The 23,444-nt window shown below is 44.6% G+C and overlaps 1 protein-coding gene across 1 annotated transcript in view; it reads right to left on the bottom strand.

The window, feature by feature from the left end:
* Window positions 1-8,492, bottom strand: part of cybb (cytochrome b-245, beta polypeptide (chronic granulomatous disease)) — a 33,214-nt gene extending 24,722 nt beyond the window's left edge. The window contains exon 1 of the mRNA XM_067992852.1: window positions 8,415-8,492. Coding sequence (XP_067848953.1) covers window positions 8,415-8,459 — 45 coding nt within the window. The 5' untranslated portion in view covers window positions 8,460-8,492. The remainder of the gene's footprint in view (window positions 1-8,414) is intronic.
* Between the last annotated feature and the right edge of the window lie 14,952 nt (window positions 8,493-23,444).

The following is a 23,444-nucleotide window of genomic DNA, read 5'->3' as shown; positions in this document are numbered from 1 at the left end:
TCTGGATGAAATGTATTTACTACACCTCTTTGCGCTATTAATGAAGCAAGGATAACATTTTGTACAATTCATTTCAATAAATATACTTGAAATCTGTGCACTTCACATTCTAATATTTATAGAATGAAGCTCTCCAGGCTCCTCTGTAATATGATAAAGGTGCTAATCAAAAATTAGGAGAGCTTTTTAGTAGCTCTTATCTCTAATTTTTTTTTTCTTTCTGGGATGTGGGCGTTGCTGGCAAGACCGTCATTTATTGCCCCCCTCTAATTGCCCTGAGAAGTTGGAGGTGGGTCACCTTCTTGATATTCTTTGTAACAATTTTGAAACAACTGAGTGTCTTGCTAGGCCACTTCAGAGGGCAATTAAGAGTCAACCATGTTGGTGTGGGACTGGAGTCACATGTGGGCCCAACCCAAGGACGGCCAGGTTCCTTCCCTAAAAGGACATTAGTGAATTGGTTGCGTTTGTACGGCAATCCAATAGCTTCAAGGTCACTTTTTAAACTTTTATTTCCAGATTTTTTTTTAAACTGAATTCAAATGCTTGAACTACCATGGTGGGATTTTAACTCACACTCTCTGCATTTATAAGTCCAGGTCTCTGGATTACTAGGCCTGTTACATAACCGCTACACCACTGTACTAAATATAACAATTGTTTATTTTTTATAAAAGATTGAATGCTATAAAGTCAGATCTTAACAAAAAACACTTGACACTCACAAATACACCAGCACCTGCAGAATGTATGGCTTCCTCATTAACATGAGGATGTGTAACATTACCTTAATTAGAATACACTTTCTGCTTGTTCACGTCATAACAGATTTACTATTCTGCTTGTTATTTGACCAGTTTTACGTACAACACGTTGAATTTCATGGCAAAGAAAAGGTAACTAGGGAAATATTTGAATCTAAATATTTAATATCCATGTATTTAGCTAGAGCAGCATCAGAAAGGAAATTGTGTTTCCAAATGAGAAAATTTCTGTGAACAATTTTATTATAATTTCTCCGTGTGATTGATCAAAGCATTTTGGTTTATAAGTTATTTTCTGAAGAACAAACAATTGAAAGCATACGTGTCTCTGGTTTATTACCCTGCTTTACATATATGCATGTAGAATCATAGAATGGTTACGGCACAGAAGGAGGCCATTTGGCCCATCGAGCCTGCACTGGCTCTCTGCAAGAGCAATCCAGCTAGTCCCACTTCCCCGCTCTTTCCCCGCATATTTTTCTCCTACAGGTATCTATCTATTCCTTTTTGAAAGCCACAAATGACCCTGCTTCCATCACCCTTTCAGGCAGTGCATTCTGGATCCTAATCACTCGCTGCGTAAAAAAGTTTTTCCTCATGTTGCCTTTGGTTCTTTTGCCAATCACCTTAAACCTGTGTCATCTGGTTTGTGACCCTTCTGCCAGTGGGAACAATTTTTCGTTATTTACTTTGTCTAGACCCTTCATGATTTTGAACACCTCTATCAAATTTCCTCTCAACCTTCTCTGTTCTAGGGAGAAAAATCCCAGCTTTTCCAGTCTATCCACGTAACTGAGGTCGATCATCCCTGGAACCATTCTAGTAAATCTTCTCTTCACCCTCTCTAAAGCCTTCACATCCTTCCTAAAGTGTGTGCCCAGAATTGGACAGAATACTCCAATTGTGGCCGAACCAGTGTTTAATAAAGGTTCAACATAACATCCTCGCTTTTGTACTCTATGCCTCTATTTATAGAGCCCAGGATCCCGTATGCTTTCTCAACCTCTCCTGCCACCTTCAATGACCTGTGTACATATACCCTCGGTTCTATCTGTTCCTGCACCCCTTTACAGTTGTACCCTTTAGTTTATACTCATTCTTCTTACCAAAATGTATCACCTCACCCTTCTCAGCGTTAAATTTCATCTGCCACGTGTCCGCCCATTCCACCTCCTGCCTATGTCCTCTTAAGAACATAAGAACATAAGAAATAGGAGCAGGAGTAGGCCAATCGGCCCCTCGAGCCTGCTCCGCCATTCAATAAGATCATGGCTGATCTGATCCTAACCTCAAATCTAAATTCATGTCCAATTTCCTGCCCGCTCCCCGTAACCCCTAATTCCCTTTACTTCTAGGAAACTGTCTATTTCTGTTTTAAATTTATTTAATGATGTAGCTTCCACAGCTTCCTGGGGCAGCAAATTCCACAGACCTACTACCCTCTGAGTGAAGAAGTTTCTCCTCATCTCAGTTTTGAAAGAGCAGCCCCTTATTCTAAGATTATGCCCCCTAGTTCTAGTTTCACCCATCCTTGGGAACATCCTTACCGCATCCACCCGATCAAGCCCCTTCACAATCTTACATGTTTCAATAAGATCGCCTCTCATTCTTCTGAACTCCAATGAGTAGAGTCCCAATCTACTCAACCTCTCCACATATGTCCGCCCCCTCATCCCCGGTATTAACCGAGTGAACCTTCTTTGTACTGCCTCGAGAGCAAGTACGTCTTTTCTTAAGTGTGGAGACCAAAACTGTATGCAGTATTCCAGGTGCGGTCTCACCAATACCTTATATAACTGCAGCAATACCTCCCTGTTTTTATATTCTATCCCCCTAGCAATAAAAGCCAACATTCCGTTGGCCTTCTTGATCACCTGCTGCACCTGCAAACTAACTTTTTGATTTTCTTGCACTAGGACCCCCAGATCCCTTTGTACTGCAGTACTTTCCAGTTGCTCGCCATTAAGATAATAACTTGCTCTCCGATTTTCCTGCCATAGTGCATAACCTCACATTTTCCAATATTGTATTGCATCTGCCAAATCTCCGCCCACTCACCCAGCCTATCTATATCCCCTTGTAGATTTTTTATGTCCTCCTCACTCTCTACTTTCCCTCCCATCTTTGTATCATCTGCAAACTTTGATATGTTACACTCGGTCCCCTCCTCCAAATCGTTAATACAGATTGTAAAGAGTTGGGGACCCAGCACCGACCCCTGCGGAACACCACTGGCTACAGGTTGCCAGTCCGAGAATGTACCATTTATCCCAACTCTCTGCTTCCTGTTAGATAACCAATCCTCCACCCATGCCAGAATATTACCCCCAATCCAGTGATTCTTTATCTTGAGCAATAATCTTTTATGTGGCACCTTGTCGAATGCCTTCTGGAAGTCCAAATACACAACGTCCACTGGTTCCCCTTTATCCACCCTGTACATTATATCCTCAAAGAACTCAAGCAAATTTGTCAGACATGACTTCCCCTTTGTAAAGCCATGCTGACTTTGTCCTATTAAATTATGTTTATCCAAATGTTCTGCTACTGTCTCCTTAATAATAGACTCCAAAATTTTACCCACCACAGATGTTAAGCTAACTGGTCTATAATTTCCAGCCTTCTGCCTACTACCCTTTTTTAATAACGGTGTTACATTGGCAGTTTTCCAATCTGCCGGGACCTTTGCCGAGTCCACAGAATTTTGGAAAATTATTACCAAAGCATCCACAATCCCTACTGCCACTTCCCTCAAGACCCTGGGATGTAAGCCATCAGGTCCAGGGGATTTATCCGCCTTGAGTCCCATTAATTTACTGAGTACCAATTCCTTAGTGATTTTAATCGTATTTAGCTCCTCCCCCCCTAGAGCCCCTCGTTTGTCCACTGTTGGGATATTCTTAGTGTCCTCTACCGTAAAGACTGAAACAAAATATTTGTTCAGCATTTTTGCCATCTCCATGTTTCCCACCATTAATTTCCCGGTCTCATCCTCTAAGGGACCTACGTTTGCCTTAGCCACCCTTTTTCTTTTTATATAACTGTAGAAACTCTTGCTATCTGTTTTTATATTTTTTGCTAATTTATTTTCATAATCTATCTTCCCTTTCTTAATCAATCCTTTCGTTACTTTTTGCTGTCTTTTGAAGACTTCCCAATCTTCTATCCTCCCACTAAGTTTGGCTACCTTATATGTCCTTGTTTTTAGTCGGATACTATCCTTAATTTCTTTACTTAGCCACGGATGGCTGTCATTTCTTTTACACCCTTTTTTCCTCAGTGGAATATATATTTTTTGAAAGTTGTAAAATAACTCCTTAAATGAATACCACTGCTCATGTACCGTCTTACCCTTTAATCTATTTTCCCAGTCCACTTTAATCAATTCCGCTCTCATACCATCATAGTCTCCTTTATTCAAGCTCAGTACGCTTGTTTGAGAACCAACCTTCTCACCCTCTAACTGGATATGGAATGTAACCATGTTATGGTCACTCATTCCAAGGGGATCCTTAACTAGGACATTATCAATTAATCCTGGCTCATTACACAGGACCAGGTCCAAGGTTGCTTGCCCCCTTGTAGGTTCAGTTACATACTGCTCAAGAAATCCATCCCTAATACACTCAATAAACTCTTCCTCAAGGCTGCCCTGCCCAATTTGATTTGTCCAGTTAATATGATAGTTAAAATCCCACATAATTATAGCTGTTCCCTTATTACATGCCCCGACTATTTCCTGATTAATACTTCTTCCAGCAGAGTTGCAACTATTAGGAGGCCTATATACTACGCCCACGAGTGTTTTTTTCCCCTTATTATTCCTTATCTCTACCCAAACTGTTTCATTATCCTGATCCTTTGTCCCAATATCTTTTCTCTGTATTACAGTGATTCCTTCCCTTATTAACATAGCCACCCCACCTCCCCTTCCTTCCTGCCTGTCCTTCCTGATTGTTAAATACCCTGGCATATTTAATTCCCAGTCGTTGTCACCCTGCAGCCATGTTTCTGTAATGACCACAAGATCATACCCATACGTCGTTATTTGTGCCGTTAACTCGTCCATTTTGTTACGAATGCTACGTGCGTTCAGATAAAGAACTTTCAAATATGTTTTGTGACACTTAGTTCCTGCTTTTTCCTTTTTTAACACTTTACCTTTTACTCCATACCTTCTGTCCCTTCCTGATATGCTTTCCTCTGTCTCCCTGCTCAGGTTCCCAACCCCCTGCCACAGCTTTGATGCTGGGTTAATCGCCTTACGCCTTCTAGTTTTCATTTTATCTGTCGTGCCTAAAGTGCCTAAAGTACACTTTCTTTCCGCTGCTCTATGCTTTTCCCTTTCACTTGTTCTTGAACAACTGTTTGTACTATTTGTATTGTAGATTTCCCCTGGGTCTTCCCCTCTCTTGCTGCTCTTAACTTTATTCCCTTCTGACTCCCCGCTCAGGTTCCCATCCCCCTGCCACTCTAGTTTAAACCTTCCCCAACAGCACTAGCAAACACCCCCGCGAGGACATTTGTCCCGGTCCTGCTCGGGTGTAACCCGTCACGCTTGTACAGGTCCCACCTTCCCCAGAACCGGTCCCAATGTCCCAGGAATCTAAATCCCTCCCTCCTACACCATCCCTACAGCCACGCATTCATCCTGTCTATTCTCCTGTTCCTATACTCACTAGCACGTGGCACCGGTAGTAATCCTGAGATCACTACCTTTGAAGTCCTGCTTTTTAATTTATCTCCTAACTCTTTAAATTCACCTTGCAGGACCTCATCCCTTTTTTTACCTATGTCGTTGGTACCAATATGGACCACGACTACTGGCTGTTCACCCTCCCCCTCCAGAATGCCCTGCAGCCGCTCCGTGACATCCTTGACCCTAGCACCAGGGAGGCAACATACCATCCTGGAGTCACGTTTGCGGCCGCAGAAACGCCTTTCTGTTCCCCTTACAATGGAATCCCCTATCACTATAGCCCTGCCACTCTTCTTCCTCCCCTCCTGTGCAGCAGAGCCACCCATGGTGCCCCGAACCTGGCTCTTGCTGCTTTCCCCTGATAAGCCATCTCCCCCAACAGTATCCAAAGCAGAATATCTGTTTGAGAGGGAGATGGCCCCAGGGGACTCCTGCTCTACCTGCCTAGTCCTTTTACTCTGCCTGGCGGTCACCCATTTCCTTTCTGCCTGCGTATTCTTTACCTGCGGTGTGACCACCTCACTGAACGTGCTATCCACGATAGTCTCAGCATCGCGGATGCTCCACAGTGAGTCCACCCGCAGCTCCAGCTCCGAAAGACGGTTAGCCAGTAGCTGCAGCTGGACACACTTCCTGCACACATGGTCGCCAGGGACACTGGTAGTGTCCATGACTTCCCACATAGTGCAGGAGGAGCATATCACGGGTGCGAGCTGTGCTGCCATGACTTGCCTTAGACTCCTAGACTCTCTTCCCGCTCTTGGCCTCCCCTTTTATACTCTGCTCACCTCTCGGACTCTCCTGCCTCACCTGTGATGTCGCACAGTAGTTGTCTCTTGGTGCAGGTCTGCTGCTGCTTTTATTCCACAATCTCAGTCTTCTACTCTCAGGTCCACTGCCGCTCTGTGGGAAAAGTTCGGAAAAGCAAGGCAAAGCAGCACCTCCTTCCCCCACTTCACCGAACTCCCACACTTACCGAACTCTCAGCACACTGTGTATCTGCACACCGTGCAGTTCGCACTGACAGGCCCCTGTATTTCTACAGTTGCGACTCAGATGAGTCAGGCCTGCCCCACCTTCAAGTATCAGTTGAATCTAGCTAACCAATTAACTTGCTACAGCAGCTCTCTGCTGAAGCCTGACAGAAACTTAAAAATTTAAACTTTTAAATTGACCTTGAACAGTTGAAGCAATATGCACTAGATTTAAAGAGATTAACCCTTAAACTCCCACACTTACCGAACTCTCAGCACACTGTGTATCTGCACACCGTCTATCATTATCATTATCCTTCTCACTGTTTACTAAACTTCCAAGTTTTATGTCATCTGCAAATTTTGAAATTGTGCTTTGTACACCCAAGTCCAGGTCATTAATATATATCAAGAAAAACAGTGGTCCCAGTACCGACCCCTGGGGAACACCACTGCACACCTTCCTCCAGTCCGTAAAACAGCCGTTCACCACTACACTCTGTTTCCTGTCACTTTGCCAATTTTGTACCCATGTTGCCACTGCCCCTTTTATTCCATGGGCTTCAATTTTACTGACAAGCCTATTATATGACACTTTATCAAACGCCTTTTGGAAGTCCATATACACAACATCAACTGCATTGCCTTCATCGACCCTCTCTGTTACCTTATCAGAAAGCTCAATCAAGTTAGTCAAACACGATTTGCCTTTAACAAATCCGTGCTGGCTTTCCCTTATTAATCCACACTTGTCCAAGTGACTATTAATTTTGTCCCAAATTATTTTTTCTAAAAGCTGAGGTTAAACTGACTGGCCTGTAATTGCTGGGTTTATCTTTACATCCTTTTTTGAACAAGGGTGTAACATTTGCAATTCTCCAGTCCTCCGGCACCGCCCGTGTCTGAGGAGGATTGGAAGATTGTGGCCAGTACTTCCGCAATTTCCACCCTTACTTCCCTCAGCAACCTAGGATGCATCCCATCTGGAATTAGTGACTTATCTATTTTAAGTACAGCCAGCCTTTCTAGTACCTGCTTTTTATTAATTTTTATTCCATACAGTACCTCAACTACCTTCTCTTTTACTTTGGCTTTGGCCGTATCTTCTTCCTTGGTAAAGACAGATGCAAAGTATTCATTTACTCTACCATGCCCTCTGCCTCCATGTGTATATCTCCTTTTGGTCCCTAATCAGCCCTACCCTTCCTCTTACTATCTGTTTACTATTTATATGCCTATAGAAGATTTTTGGATTGCATTTTATGTTTGCTGCCAGTCTATTTTCATACTCTCTCTTTACCCCTCTTATTTCCTTTTTTACTTCCCCTCTGAACTTTCTATACTCAGCCTGGTTCTCACTTGTATTATCAACCTGACATCTGTCATGCACCCCCTTTTTCTGCTTCATCTTACCTCTATCTCTTTCATCATCCAGGGAGATCTCGCTTTGGTTTCCCTACCTTTCCCCCTTGTGGGAATGTACTTAGACTGTACCTGAACCATCTCTTCTTTAAAGGCCACCCATTGTTCTATTACAGTTTTGCCTGCCAATCTTTGAATCCAATTTACCTGGGCCAGGTCTGTTCTCAACCCACTGAAATCGGCTCTCCTCCAATTAAGTATTTTTATTCTAGATTGCTCTGTGTCCTTTTCCATAGCTAATCTAAACCTTTTGATACTTTGATCACTGTTCCCATGTCTATTAAAAAGATTACCAATAGTACTAAACTGGCTTTTATAGTTGACTAAAATAGCAGGTACAAATTAAACGAAATATAAATTTCACCTATCACAGTTAGCTTTAAAAAATCTTGAATCTGCAGTCTTCATTTATATATTTATATTTTAATCAAAAATAAGTTGTTTACGAAGCCAACAAAAGGTTAAAATAGCCAAACACTAATGTCGCAAGAAGAATAAATCAATATGTTAAAGATTGGAACATTTGTCGATTGCTTTTACATTTGGAGTACTTACAATCACAAAGATGGAAGCTCCCTCATTCACCACCCAGTTTCCCATGCTTGAAAGAACTAAGAGGTTACAAGTGCACAGATTCAGATTTGAACCAAATATATAAGGAAGTGAGACTTTTGACTCTGACTTTCACAACGTCCTTCTTCTCTATTGGACAAGAAATGAAATAAATTAAACTAATTACATAGCTTAATTATGACAAAAATGAAGTATATTTGTCCATGGTGAATCATTCATTGGGTTATTTCTTGCTCGTCACAGAACAGACAGGCTTAAAATTGGTTACTGCTAGGTGTTTCTGTAAGCACCAGAAAGTGCACATCCCAGTCTGGCTGATATGGGTGAGTTGATTGTTGCTACTGTCCTTAAATGGGGATCTGTTTCACAGATCATTCATGGCGGCGGGAACTCAGTCAGGGGGGGAGGGGGGGGTCAATGGTCGCGTGGAAAACCCAGAAAATTTTGTCGTGCATCGGCTTGAACGATCACGGCTAAATTGAAGGCCCTTAATGTAACTTCCGTGGCTCCAAGCTGCACAGCGGGTGTACTGCGCACCCGAATGACATGCTGCAAACTGGAGTATTTGAAGGGCCAGTACAACCATGGATTTTGAGGAAGAAAGGAGGAATGTGCAGAGATGCAGCATCAAAGGAGTAAGGCAGCACCCCACTTTAATGACTCTTCTCTTGAGTTGCTACTGGCTGGTGTGAGGAAGAGGGAGATATTGTACCCGGCTGATTGGAGGAAGTGCCCTGCCTCTGCCACCAAAAAGGCCTGGTTTGAGGTGGCAGAGGAGCTGAGCAGCAGGAGTACAGTGGCAAGGTCGTAGGTACAGTGCAGGAAGCGCTTTAATGACCTAACCAGGTCAGGAAAATTCCCCTACATCCTGTGGTGTACATTACCCCCCCCCCCCCAACTCTGCCTTGCCAAGCCTACTCCATCACATCACCCCTCACACCCACTTATCAACTTACCATCACTTTCTGTGCACCTCCTCACCTCCCCATTTGTGAACCCACCACCACCAACCAACGAATCAGTGCAATGCTCTGTAGCCTTAACACATCCAGTTGAGAATGGTGGTGGCGCATTGGGAGCAGTATATGCTGGACTCTCTCAGGATGCCAGCACATCTGCACATTGGCCACCACCGCCCCCCCCCCCCCCACCCACCACCACCACCGCCCCTCCCCTCAACCAGTACCTGCACGTGAGGGAAGACACCTACTGTTGTAAAGCCATGAGCTCTGCCTTGTTGACTGCTGAGATCAGTAGAGAAGATGAGGTTCTGCTTGGTCCTCGCAAAGAGGGCGTCGGTCAACTGCTTAATGTAGTTATGAACAGCAGACTGGAAGATGTGGCTGATGTCCCTTGTAGCCGACTGAAAGGATCCAGCTGTGTATCAATTCAGGGCTGTGGTCACTGACATGGTATGCCCTCCTGATCCAGCAGGCAGCAGGACGTTTTGCAGAAGGTTGCAGAGATTTGCGACAGTCTGCCTGGAGAAGCACAGCCTCCTCCTGTACTGCTCCACAGATAGGCCCAAGAAGGTGACCCTTGAGCCGGCTCTTTGAAAGAGCTATCCAATTAGTCCCACTCCCCTGCTCTTTCCCCGTAGCCCTGCAAACTTTTCCTCTTCAAGTATAGATCCAATTCCATTCTTATACAATGTCCAAGGAAATTGTCGATGAATGCTGTATCTGCTTGAATAGATTCACAGAACAGTATTGTAACCTGAATCTATATCCAGAAACTTAATGGAAGTGCAGCACAAAAGAGAGATAATGGAAATATTTCAGAAGTAAGACAACGGACATGCTTAATAGCAGTTGGAAAAAAATATTCACTAAGTATCTTCATGCTCAGATAGAACTGACTGCTAAAACTACTCAGCCTGCTTTTCCATCTTCATCTAGAAAGCTATGACACATTTAATTCCTCCAGGTCTGGCAATCTACACACTGCTGTGCAGCCTTTTAGTTCTTAGTGCAAAATGAATCTGAAGCAATGCATACTGTTCGTATGACCATATTGTTCGTACCCCCAGGTCTCTCTGTTCCTGCATCCCCTTTAGAATTGTACCATTTAGTTTATGTTGCCTCTCCTCATTCTTTCTACCAAATTTTTTTTTTTATTATTCATTCATGGGATGTGGGCATCTCGGGCGAGGCCAGCATTTATTGCCCATCCCTAATTGCCCTTGAGAAGGTGGTGGTGAGCCGCCTTCTTGAACCTTCTTGCAGTCCGTGTGGTGAAGGTTCTCCCACAGTGCTGTTAGGAAGGGAGTTCCAGGATTTTGACCCAGCGACGATGAAGGAACGGCGATATATTTCCAAGTCGGGATGGTGTGTGACTTGGAGGGGAACGTGCAGGTGGTGTTGTTCGCATGCACCTGCTGCTCTTGTCCTTCTAGGTGGTAGAGGTCGCGGGTTTGGGAGGTGCTGTCGAAGAAGCCTTGGCGAGTTGCTGCAGTGCATCCTGTGGATGGTACACACTGCAGCCACTGTACGCCGGTGGTGAAGGGAGTGAGTGTTTAGGGTGGTGGATGGGGTGCCAATCAAGAGGGCTGCTTTATCTTGGATGGTGTCGAGCTTTTTGAGTGTTGTTGGAGCTGCACTCATCCAGGCAAGTGGAGAGTATTCCATCACACTCCTGACTTGTGCCTTGTAGATGGTGGAAAGGTTTTGGGGAGTCAGGAGGTGAGTCACTCGCCGCAGCATACCCAGCCTCTCACCTGCTCTTGTAGCCACAGTATTTATATGGCTGGTCCAGTTAAATTTCTGGTCAATGGTGACCCCCAGGATGTTGATGGTGGGGAATTCGGCAATGTTAATGCCGTTGAATGTCATGGGGAGGTGGTTAGACTCTCTCTTGTTGGAGATGGTCATTGCCTGGCACTTGTCTGGCGCGAATGTTACTTGCCACTTATCAGCCCAAGCCTGGATGTTGTCCAGGTCATTCTGCATGCGGGCTTGGACTGCTTCATAATCTGAGGGGTTACGAATGGAACTGAACACTGTGCAATCATCAGCGAACATCCCCATTTCTGACCTTATGATGGAGGGAAGGTCATTGATGAAGCAGCTGAAGATGGTTGGGCCTAGGACACTGCCTTGAGGAACTCCTGCAGCAATGTCCTGGGGCTGAGATGATTGGCCTCCAACAACCACTACCAGGAATGTATCACTTTGCACTTCTCTGTGTTAAATTTCATCTGCCATGTGTCCGCCCGTTCCACCAGCCTGTCTATGTCCTCTTGAAGTCTATCACTATCCTCCTCACTGTTCTCTACACTTCCAAGCTTTGTGCCATCTGCAAATTTTGAAATTGTGCACTGTACACCCAAGTCCAAGTCATTAATAAATATCAAAAAAAGCAGTGGTCCTAGTACCGACCCCTGGGGAACACCACTGTATACCTTCCTCCAGTCCAAAAAACAACCGTTCACCACTACTCTCTGTTTCCTGTCACTTAGCCAATTTCTTATCCATGCAGCCATTGCCCCTTTTTTTCCATGGGCTTCAACTTTGCTGACAAGCCTATAATGCAGCACTTTATCAAACGCCTTTTGAAAGTCCATATACACGACATCAACTACATTGCCCTCAGCAACCCTCTCTGTACCTCATCAAAAAACTCAATTAAGTTAATTAAACATGATTTCAAATCCATGCTGGCTTTCCTTTATTAATCCACACTTGTCCAAATGACTATTAATTTTGTCCCGGATTATTGTTTCTAAAAACTTCCCCACTACTAAGGTTAAACTGACTGGCCTGTAGTTGCCGGGTTTATCCTTACACCCTTTTTTGAACAAGGGTGTAACATTTGCAATTCTCCAGTCCTCTGGCACCACCCCCATATCTAAGGAGGATTGGAAGATTATGGCCAGCACCTCAGCAATTTACACACTTACTTCCCTCAGCAATCTAGGATGCATCCCATCCGACCGGGTGACTTATCTACTTTAAGTACAGCCAGCCTTTCTAGTACCTCCTCTTTATCAACTTTTAGCCCATCTAGTATCTTAACTACCTCCTCTTTTACTGTGATTTTGGCAGCATCTTCTTCCTTGGTAAAGACAGATGCAAAGTACTCATTTAGTACCTCAGCCATCCCCTCTCCCTCCATGCGTAGTTCTCCTTTTTGGTCCCTAACTGGCCTCACCCCTCCTCTTACTACCCATTTACTATTTATATGCCTGTAGAAGGCATTTGGATTCCCATTCATGTTAGCTGCCAGCCTATTCTCATACTCTCTCTTTGCCCCTCTTATTTCCTTTTTCACTTCTCCTCTGTACTTTCTATATTCTGCCTGGTTCTCACATATTATCAACCTGACCTCTGTTATACGCCCCTCTTTTCTGCTTCATCTTACTCTATCGCTTTCGTCATCTAGGGAGCTCTGGCTTTGGTTGCCCTACCTTTCTCCCTTGTCTGAATGTACCTAGACTGTACCCGAACCATCTCCTCTTTAAAGGCAGCCAATTGTTCAATTACAGTTTTGCCTGTCAATCTTTGATTCCAATTTACCAGGCCAAATCTGTTCTCAACCCACTGAAATTGGCCCTCGTCCAATTCAGTATTTTTACTCTAGATTGCTCCACAGGCGCACAATTCCTGCCAAAACTGTGGCTGGAAGGGACTTTCACTGCCCAATGGTATAAGCGCTGACTGCACTGTAATTTCTGGGGTCAACATGATTTGCATAATATAGTGAGCTCTGTGTAGTCACTGCTATCTGAGCATAAGGATAGTTAGGAGACAATTTTCCCAGCTACTACTAAGCATATCTGTCTGGAGCAGCAATAAAGGGCCAACCAACCCCAGAAGATTTTTTCATAAAGGTCTACAGCAGGGCACTGAGTCCCCAAATTTACCAATGCAAATCGATACATTCCATGTTCTCATAACCCTCTGCAAAAAAAGGAATTCTCCTAATCTCTCACTTTGTTCTTCATCTAACGGCAGCGAGGTCCTGAGATGGTTATGCTGCAGACCATACCTCTTGTGCTGCTGCATGGCAGCCTAACTTTACTGGTGGGAGGATAGTCATGTGCCGCTATCCTAAGGAACATTACAATCATATGTATGAATTCATGCTATGCTATTAGCTTTGCTCTGCATTGCCACTCGTCTTCGAGAAAACAGGCCTGATTGTCGCAATGAGATAAAAAAAAACTTACCTGAATATGGAGTCGGAAGGAGCAGGATTGCTCTTCCTAGCTCCACGTTAAAAAGAAAACATTGAGAACAGCTAGGCAACATTAGTTAAAATGTGTTTGCAAAGTCTGAATTCAGCACGTCTGTTTGTAGAAAAGTCATTGTGCCCATCACACCTGTGTCACTTTGGGCACTGGCTATTTTGCTATGGTGGGTTCATAGTTCCCTTCATCCTTTTCCTTGGGCCTGGAAAGCTGAAAGGTCTGCTCTATTATACTTCTTTTTTGCAAATGTGCATTGGTGTAAGCCCTTTCTAGTGAAGGCTGGGTGTTCTGTAGAAGTGACATCAATTATGTGTGAGCAGGTCACCCATGTAACTTGGGAGCCAGCCCTGCATTCAATGTTTCTTCTTGAACAGTTGGAGAACCCTTGGTTCCATCAGATATGTACACTGTGAGCACTCTTGGAAAACAATCATTAACTTAGCATAATTTTTTACTGGTTCTTGAACATGATGGGAACAGTTACCCTTGCAGTTGATAGACGGAAGCCACTGCCTACAAATGCACAAATGAACTCACATTATCAATCAATGCACCTTGTTCTTAGATTCCAGGATCTGACACAGGTCAAGGTAGTGGGCCTGAAATCCCTCAGGGGTTCTGACGGTCTTTCGGCATAACTCTGGCAGGAGACCAGTAAGACCCCAATGGAAATGATGGAGACCTGGTTATGTCGGGTCTGCACTGGGAGTTTTCGTATTAACTTTTAAGGGGCGCAACTTCTGTCTGCCCCTTATAAGGCAAATGATAGGTTGAGGATGGGGACTTCCCAAGCCAGGAGTTCCCGGTCCTGGCCATGGAAGGGAACCCAGTGTCGCAGTGATGGTCAGATGAGATGTACTGGCCTCCATAAGGGTGTACATGGGACCCACTGGTGGGGTCCAGGCCAGACAAGCAGCTCCCAAGGGAACACATTTTTTAAAATCCCTGCATCGGCTCCCCCCGACACTCGGACTTGGGATTTGGGTAGGTGCCAAAAATGAAAACAAATTGGAACTTGTGCCTGCTTTCCCCGTGCAAATGGGGTACGCTCCCACTGACCCCGCAAACTCTGGCAGCTCAATGCTAAAGGGCACTATTGGGCACAATTTTTAAAAATTTATTCGTTCATGGGATGTGGGCGTCGCTGGTGAGGCCGGCATTTATTGCCCATCCCTAATTGCCCTTGAGAAGGTGGTGGTGAGCCGCCTTCTTGAACCGCTGCAGTCCGTGTGGTGACGGTTCTCCCACAGTGCTGTTAGGAAGGGAGTTCCAGGATTTTGACCCAGCGGCGATGAAGGAACGGCGATATATTTCCAAGTCGGGATGGTGTATGACTTGGAGGGGAACGTGCAGGTGGCATTGTTCCCATGTGCCTGCTGCTCTTGTCCTTCTAGGTGGTAGAGGTCGCGGGTTTGGGAGGTGCTGTCGAAGAAGCCTCGGCGAGTTGCTGCAGTGCATCCTGTGGGTGGTACACACTGCAGCCACAGTGCGCCCATGGTGAAGGGAGTGAATGTTTAGGGTGATGGATGGGGTGCCAATCAAGCGGGCTGCTTTATCTTGGATGGTGTTGAGCTTCTTGAGTGTTGTTGGAGCTGCACTCATCCAAGCAAGTGGAGAGTATTCCATCACACTCCTGACTTGTGCCTTGTAGATGGTGGAAAGGCTTTGGGGAGTCAGGAGGTGAGTCACTCGCTGCAGAATACCCAGCCTCTGACCTGCTCTCGTAGCCACTGTATTTATATGGCTGGTGCAGTTAAGTTTCTGGTCAATGGTGATCCCCAGGTTGTTGATGGTGGGGGATTCGGCGATGGTAATGCCGTTGAATGTCAAGGGGAGGTGGTTAGTCTCTCTCTTGTTGGAGATGGTCATTGCCTGGCACTTATCTGGCGCGAATGTTACTTGCCACTTATGAGCCCAAGCCTGGATGTTGTCCAGGTCTTGCTGCATGCGGGCTCGGACTGCTTCATTATTTGAGGGGTTGCGAATGGAACTGAACACTGTGCAATCATCAGCGAACATCCCCATTTCTGACCTTATGATGGAGGGAAGGTCATTGATGAAGCAGCTGAAGATGGTTGGGCCTAGGACACTGCCTTGAGGAACTCCTGCAGCAATATCCTGGGGCTGAGATGATTGGCCTCCAACAACCACTACCATCTTCCTTTGTGCTAGGTATGACTCCAGCCACTGGAAAGTTTTCCCCCTGATTCCCATTGACTTCAATTTTACTAGGGCTCCTTGGTGCCACACTCGGTCAAATGCTGCCTTGATGTCAAGGGCAGTCACTCTCACCTCATCTTGGCATAACTGCTGAGATTGCAACCAATGGAATTTTGGGGCCAGAATTTCTGTCAAGGCAGACTTCTTACACACTGTTCCTTGTTGAGATCCAGGTAGTTAGCACATCAGTGATACTCACATTGCACTGAGTAGTAGCAGCCCTGAATGTCAATCTTTTATGGCTTCAAACCTCTTCAGCTGAAGTCTCCTGCTGTTCTGCTCCTCCTCCAAAACAATTGATGGAGGCACCATAGTTTGAGGAGTGAGCAGATCAGGTGATAGTTTATATAACTAGTCAAAGAGAAGTCTATTGGTGGACACATTCTCTTAGAGACTTTATGTTACACCAAGCTATATGTAAGCTATCGCCTGCTGTGCTTGCTCCTTAAGCTCCGGTGCCTCCCTCCAGTGCTTTAATTGCAGCTGCAATTGTTCTAAATTAATTCAATGTTCAAATCAAGTAAATCCTGAATAAATTTGCATCTTTTCCATTAATAACTGAACAAACATTAGCAAATAAACATAATACCAGACCAATGCATTGATGTGTGTTTATTCCCAGTAGCAATTTCAGGGCCCATGGTGGGCAAAGTTAATACCCAACATATTAACAAACAATAAAAATACCTTAATGCGCAATTAGTGTAAGTACCAGTGCCAGTTCTAATGTTGAGAGCAAATTAAACCACTGTGTTCAAAACTTTTCTGAGAGGAGCCGAGCGGAGCGGTGGGAGCGTCCGATAAAAGGCGGGATTTCAGAGCGCTGAGAGGAGCCGAGCGGAGCGGAGGGAGCGTCCGATAAAAGGCGGGATTTCAGAGCGCTGAGAACAGCTGAGAGGAGCCGAGCCGAGCGGAGGGAGCGTCCGATAAAAGGCGGGATTTCAGAGCGCTGAGAACAGCTGAGAGGAGCCGAGCGGAGCGGAGGGAGCGTCCGATAAAAGGCAGGATTTCAGAGCGCTGAGAACAGCTGAGAGGAGCCGAGCCGAGCGGAGGGAGCGTCCGATAAAAGGCGGGATTTCAGAGCGCTGAGAACAGCTGAGAGGAGCCGAGCGGAGCGGAGGGAGCGTCCGATAAAAGGCGGGATTTCAGAGCGCTGAGAGGAGCCGAGCCGAGCGGAGCTGCGACCGAGTTCGAAGTGACGTCAGGAATCAGATCGGGACGCGACACAGGGGAGGCACCTGATTGGTGAGTAGGTTCAGGTGAGTATTTCTACTTATCGACAGTAACTGAAGTAAAAGGAAAGGGAAGGTCTGCTGGTCTTATAGGAAGTAGCGTTTATTTTTTAGTGAATCAAGGTCCCTAGTGTAGTTAACATTCTCTAAATTGAGAACAATTTAAAGGAGTAAACTCCTTAAAGGGAGTGGTAAGTAGTTTTTCTTTCCTTTTTTTTCTCTTGACATTGCAGTTGTTGTTAAGCTAACTTAAGGGTTAAGTCATGGCAGGAGATCCCAGAGCCGTGTCATGTTCCTCTTGTGAGATGTGGGAATTCAGGGCTCCTTCCTGTATCCCTGATTCCTTCACCTGCGGGAAGTGTGTCCAGCTGCAGCTATTGTTTGACCGCTTGACGGCTCTGGAGCTGCGGATGGACTCACTTTGGAGCATCCGCGATGCTGAGAAAGTCGTGGATAGCACGTTCAGTGAGTTGGTCACACCGCAGATAAAAATTACTGAGGGAGATAGTGAATGGGTGACCAACAGACAGAGGAAGAGTAGGAAGGCAGTGCAGGGGTCCCCTGCGGTCATCTCCCTCCAAAACAGGTATACCGTTTTGGATACTGTTGGGGGAGATGGCTCACCAGGGGAAGGTGGCAGTGGCCAGGTTCATGGCACCGTGGCTGGCTCTGCTGCACAGGAGGGCAGGAAAAAGAGTGGCAGAGCAATAGTGATAGGGGACTCGATTGTAAGGGGAATAGACAGGCGTTTCTGCGGACGCAACCGAGACTCCAGGATGGTATGTTGCCTCCCTGGTGCAAGGGTCAAGGATGTCTCGGAGCGGCTGCAGGACATTCTGGAGGGGGAGGGTGAACAGCCAGTTGTCGTGGTGCATATAGGCACCAACGATATAGGTAAAAAACAGGATGAGGTCCTACAAGCTGAATTTAGGGAGTTAGGAGTTAAAACTAAAGAGTAGGACCTCAAAGGTAGTAATCTCAGGATTGCTACCAGTGCCACGGGCAAGTCAGAGTAGGAATGACAGGATAGCTAAGATGAATACGTGGCTTGAGAGATGGTGCAAGAGGGAGGGATTCAAATTCCTGGGCCATTGGAACCGGTTCTGGGGGAGGTGGGACCAGTACAAATTGGACGGTCTGCATCTGGGCAGGACTGGAACCAATGTCCTAGGGGGAGTGTTTGCCAGTGCTGTTGGGGAGGGTTTAAACTAATGTGGCAGGGGGATGGGAACCGATGCAGGAAGTCAGTGGGAAATAAAATGGTGACAGAAACAAAAGGCAGTAAGGGAGAGTGTACAGAACATGACCGGACAGATGGTCTGAGAAAGCAGGGCAAAGACCAAGGGAAGTCCAGATTAAACTGCATTTATTTCAATGCAAGAAGTCTGATGGGCAAGGCAGATGAACTCAGGGCATGGATGGGTACATGGGACTGGGATGTTATAGCTATTACTGAAACATGGCTAAGGGAGGGGCAGGACTGGCAGCTCAATGTTCCAGGGTACAGATGCTATAGGAAAGATAGAGCAGGAGGTAAGAGAGGAGGGGGAGTTGCGTTCTTGATTAGGGAGAACATCACGGCAGTAGTGAGATGGGATATATCCGAGGGTTCGCCCACTGAGTCTATATGGGTAGAACTGAAAAATAAGAAGGGAGAGATCACTTTGATAGGATTGTACTACAGACCCCCAAATAGTCAACGGGAAATTGAGGAGCAAATATGTAAGGAGATTACAGACAGCTGCAAGAAAAATAGGGTGGTAATAATAGGGGACTTTAACTTTCCCAACATTGACTGGGACAGCCATAGCATTAGGGGCTTGGATGGAGAGAAATTTGTTGAGTGTATTCAGGAGGAATTTCTCATTCAGTATGTGGATGGCCCGACTAGAGAGGGGGCAAAACTTGACCTCCTCTTGGGAAATAAGGAAGGGCAGGTGACAGAAGTGTTAGTGAGGGATCACTTTGGGACCAGTGATCATAATTCCATTAGTTTTAAGATAGCTATGGAGAAGGATAGGTCTGGCCCAAAAGTTAAAATTCTAAATTGGGGAAAGGCCAATTTTGATGGTATTAGACAGGAACTTTCAGAAGTTGATTGGGAGAGTCTGTTGGCAGGCAAAGGGACGTCTGGTAAGTGGGAGGCTTTCAAAAGTGTGTTAACCAGGGTTCAGGGTAAGCACATTCCTTATAAAGTGAAGGGCAAGGCTGGTAGAAGTAGGGAACCTTGGATGACTCGGGAGATTGAGGCACTTGTCAAAAAGAAGAAGGAGGCATATGACATGCATAGGCAGCTGGGATCAAGTGGATCCCTTGAAGAGTATAGAGATTGCCGGAGTAGAGTTAAGAGAGAAATCAGGAGGGCAAAAAGGGGATATGAGATTGCTTTGGCAGATCAGGCAAAGGTGAATCCAAAGAGCTTCTACAAATATATAAAGGGCAAAAGGGTAACTAGGGAGAGAGTAGGGCCTCTTAAGGATCAACAAGGTCATCTATGTGCGGAACCACAAGAAATGGGTGAGATCCTGAATGAATATTTCACATCGGTATTTACGGTTGAGAAAGGCATGGATGTTAGGGAACTTGGGGAAATAAATAGTGATGTCTTGAGGAGTGTACATATTACAGAGAGGGAGGTGCTGGAAGTCTTAACGCGCATCAAGGTAGATAAATCTCCGGGACCTGATGAAATGTATCCCAGGTCGTTATGGGAGGTTAGGGAGGAAATTGCGGGTCCCCTAGCAGAGATATTTGAATCATCCACCGCTACAGGTGAGGTGCCTGAAGATTGGAGGGTAGCAAATGTTGTGCCTTTGTTTAAGAAGGGCGGCAGGGAAAAGCCTGGGAACTACAGACCAGTGAGCCTGACATCTGTAGTGGGTAAGTTGTTAGAGGGTATTCTGAGGGACAGGATCTACAGGCATTTGGAGAGGCAGGGACTAATTAGGAACAGTCAGCATGGTTTTGTGAGAGGAAAATCATGTCTCACGAATTTGATTGAGTTTTTTGAAGGGGTAACCAAGAAGATAGATGAGGGCTGTGCAGTAGACGTGGTCTACATGGACTTCAGCAAAGCATTTGACAAGGTGCCGCATGGTAGGTTGTTACATAAGGTTAAATCTCATGGGATCCAAGGTGAGGTAGCCAATTGGATACAAAATTGGCTTGACGACAGAAGACAGAGGGTGGTTGTGGAGGGTTGTTTTTCAAACTGGATGCCTGTGTCCAGCGGTGTGCCTCAGGGATCGGTGCTGGGTCCGCTGTTATTTGTTATTTATATTAATGATTTGGATGAGAATTTAGGAGGCATGGTTAGTAAGTTTGCAGATGACACCAAGATTGGTGGCATTGTGGACAGTGAAGAAGGTTATCTGGGATTGCAATGGGATCTTGATCAATTGGGCCAGTGGGCCGATGAATGGCAGATGGAGTTTAATTTAGATAAATGTGAGGTGATGCATTTTGGTAGATCGAATCGGGCCAGGACCTACTCCGTTAATGGTAGGGCGTTGGGGAGAGTTATAGAACAAAGAGATCTAGGAGTACAGATTCATAGCTCCTTGAAAGTGGAGTCACAGGTGGATAGGGTGGTGAAGAAGGCATTCGGCATGCTTGGTTTCATTGGTCAGAACATTGAATGCAGGAGTTGGGATGTCTTGTTGAAGTTGTACAGGGCATTGGTGAGGCCACACTTGGAGTACTGTGTACAGTTCTGGTCACCCTATTATAGAAAGGATATTATTAAACTAGAAAGAGTGCAGAAAAGATTTACTAGGATGCTACCGGGACTTGATGGTTTGACTTACAGGGAGAGGTTAGACAGACTGGGACTTTTTTCCCTGGAGAGTAGGAGGTTAAGGGGTGATCTTATAGAAGTCTATAAAATAATGAGGGGCATAGATAAGGTCGATAGTCAAAATCTTTTCCCAAAGGTAGGGGAGTCTATAACGAGGGGGCATAGATTTAAGGTGAGAGGGGAGAGATACAAAAGGGTCCAGAGGGGCAATTTTTTCACTCAAAGGGTGGTGAGTGTCTGGAACGAGCTGCCAGAGGCAGTAGTAGAGCCAGGTACAATTTTGTCTTTTAAAAAGCATTTGGACAGTTACATGGGTAAGATGGGTATAGAGGGATATGGGCCAAGTGCAGGCAATTGGGACTAGCTTAGTGGTATAAACTGGGCGACATGGACATGTTGGGCCGAAGGGCCTGTTTCCATGTTGTAACTTCTATGATTCTATGATTCTATGTATTATTCCCCCTTTAAATGCCCTGTCTTTAACATTAAAGCATAATGATAAAATGAGTAGAGGATAATCAAATGTGAATATAGGCATTCACAATGTTTACACATGAATGGGACAGTCAATTATGTTGCACTTGTGCAGATTGTGAATCTCCACAAAACGATTCCTCCCTGATAAAAAAAATGCAGTTGCCTGCTCTCATACACCTCCACTATTTGTCATGGATGTTCTGCTTATACATTGGTCTGTGGCAAGGCAATTCCATCAGTCATTTCAGGGGAGCTTTTTAAAATGTTTTTAGCATTCATCCACTTGAACAATAGTAGCAATGGTAGTAAAATTTCTTAAAAGAGTAGTAACTGTCGTCAGTCAACGAGAAAACACTTAGGAGCATGAGAGTAATTTGTAGAGCATAGAAAGGGGAAATCATTAATATTCAGTAGATTTACAATAGCAAAAATAAACTGCAATACACTCATGCTTAAAGACTCAAGTGGATGAATGCACTATTTAGATTTGTTTCACCTTCTTGAGAGGAGTGTGTAAGTTATCATGCCAGTAAATAGAAAAAAATCAGGCCTTCAGATCTATATTCATTATGTGTGTGAACCATAAATTCCCATGCCAGCACAGTGCTGAGCAAAATTAATTTGAAATCATGATGTAAATAATAACTCCACACACTCATACTGCAACAGCAGCTATTTTACGCTTGCAAATAGAAAAAACAGCCACAGGAAGCAGATTAAAATTAGAACGAACTGCACAATTTCATCTGAAGACCAGGCAATTTTCCTTGGGCATAAAGGCATAATTTCAGAAGACTGATGTAACTGCAGTATCCATATCATAGCACTGAAGTCCTAATTACAGGAGCACAACAAATAATGGGACTTATATTAACATCTTAATAAACAGGATGAAATTCAATAAAAAATTTACAAAGATTCAGTAATATTACCATATTAGTGTGTCATCACCTCACCCAGGTTAATGTGATCAGCTATCAAATGGTTAGCACCATATATCTGTGTGAAAAGCAAACTATGAAAGTAATGTTGACTTTGTGCGATAGCGAATTGGCAGCACGTTTTATATTTCTCCCGATTTTTACTTCATTTGGAAATAAAAATCAGGAGAGATGTCAAACGGGTTGCAGATTCCCTATCACTCATTTTACACTATCGCACAAAGTCAGAATTATCCCATGACCTTAAATGAATTAACAAATTTGAAAGAAAATAAAGAGGAAAAATTACCCCTCTACAAATCTTGCAGAGAGAAAGGAGAAGTGGCTGACTGGGATCACCCAGAAATAAGTTAAAAGGGTACTGAGAGGAGCGAAGAGAAAACTAAGAGAAAGCATAGCTGCAGAGGTAAAATGTAGCAAGAAAATAATCTTTCAGAGAAGAGGTGAGAACTGAGAATGTTAAAAGACGCTAATGGGCTTAAAATGGAATTGATTATCAGGAGTAAACCTAAGGGTTATCTGTACAACAAGAACTCAACATAGCTTTAAATGGGGAAAGTCCTGTTTTACCAACCTCCTTGAACTTTTTGAGGCAGTGAAAAAGCCTAGTCAACTGTGATAAACCCTACAACGTTGTGCAATAAACTTGCAAAAGGCATTTGATAAATTTCCACACAAAAGATTACTAATTGAGTCAAAGCTGTAGGGATTCATGGCGAAACTTGAGTATGGATAAGAAATTGGTTGAAGGGTAGAAAAAAGAAGCACAGGTTAGAGAGGTAATGTCAAGGTGGGAGTGGAATTACTGAGTAGGGTGCCCCAGGACTCAGTGTTTCTAATTTCAATGGCTTGGATTATAAAACTCACTGCAAATTGGTTAAATTTTCAAATGATACCAACCTAGAAAGGGTGGTGGAATTGAAAGAGGCATCCCAGAGCTAAACAAAATGTGAGCAGGCCAAACAATGGCAGATTAAATTTAATGCAGACAAGTGTAAAATATTGGAAGGAAAAATGGGCAACATGCATACTTCATGAATGGTGTTGAAATAGAAAAGGATGAAGTTGAAAGGGTAGGAGTCTGGGAAGTCTCAACGTGTCCAGCCAATGCAGTACAGCAATCAACAAAGCCAATAGAATGTTAAATTACATGGGCAA

Source organism: Heptranchias perlo, chromosome 11 (assembly GCF_035084215.1).
Source record: "Heptranchias perlo isolate sHepPer1 chromosome 11, sHepPer1.hap1, whole genome shotgun sequence".
Classification (NCBI taxonomy): domain Eukaryota; kingdom Metazoa; phylum Chordata; class Chondrichthyes; order Hexanchiformes; family Hexanchidae; genus Heptranchias; species Heptranchias perlo.
Note: the sequence above shows the minus strand (reverse complement) of the source record. Positions and strands in the feature narration are given on the sequence as shown.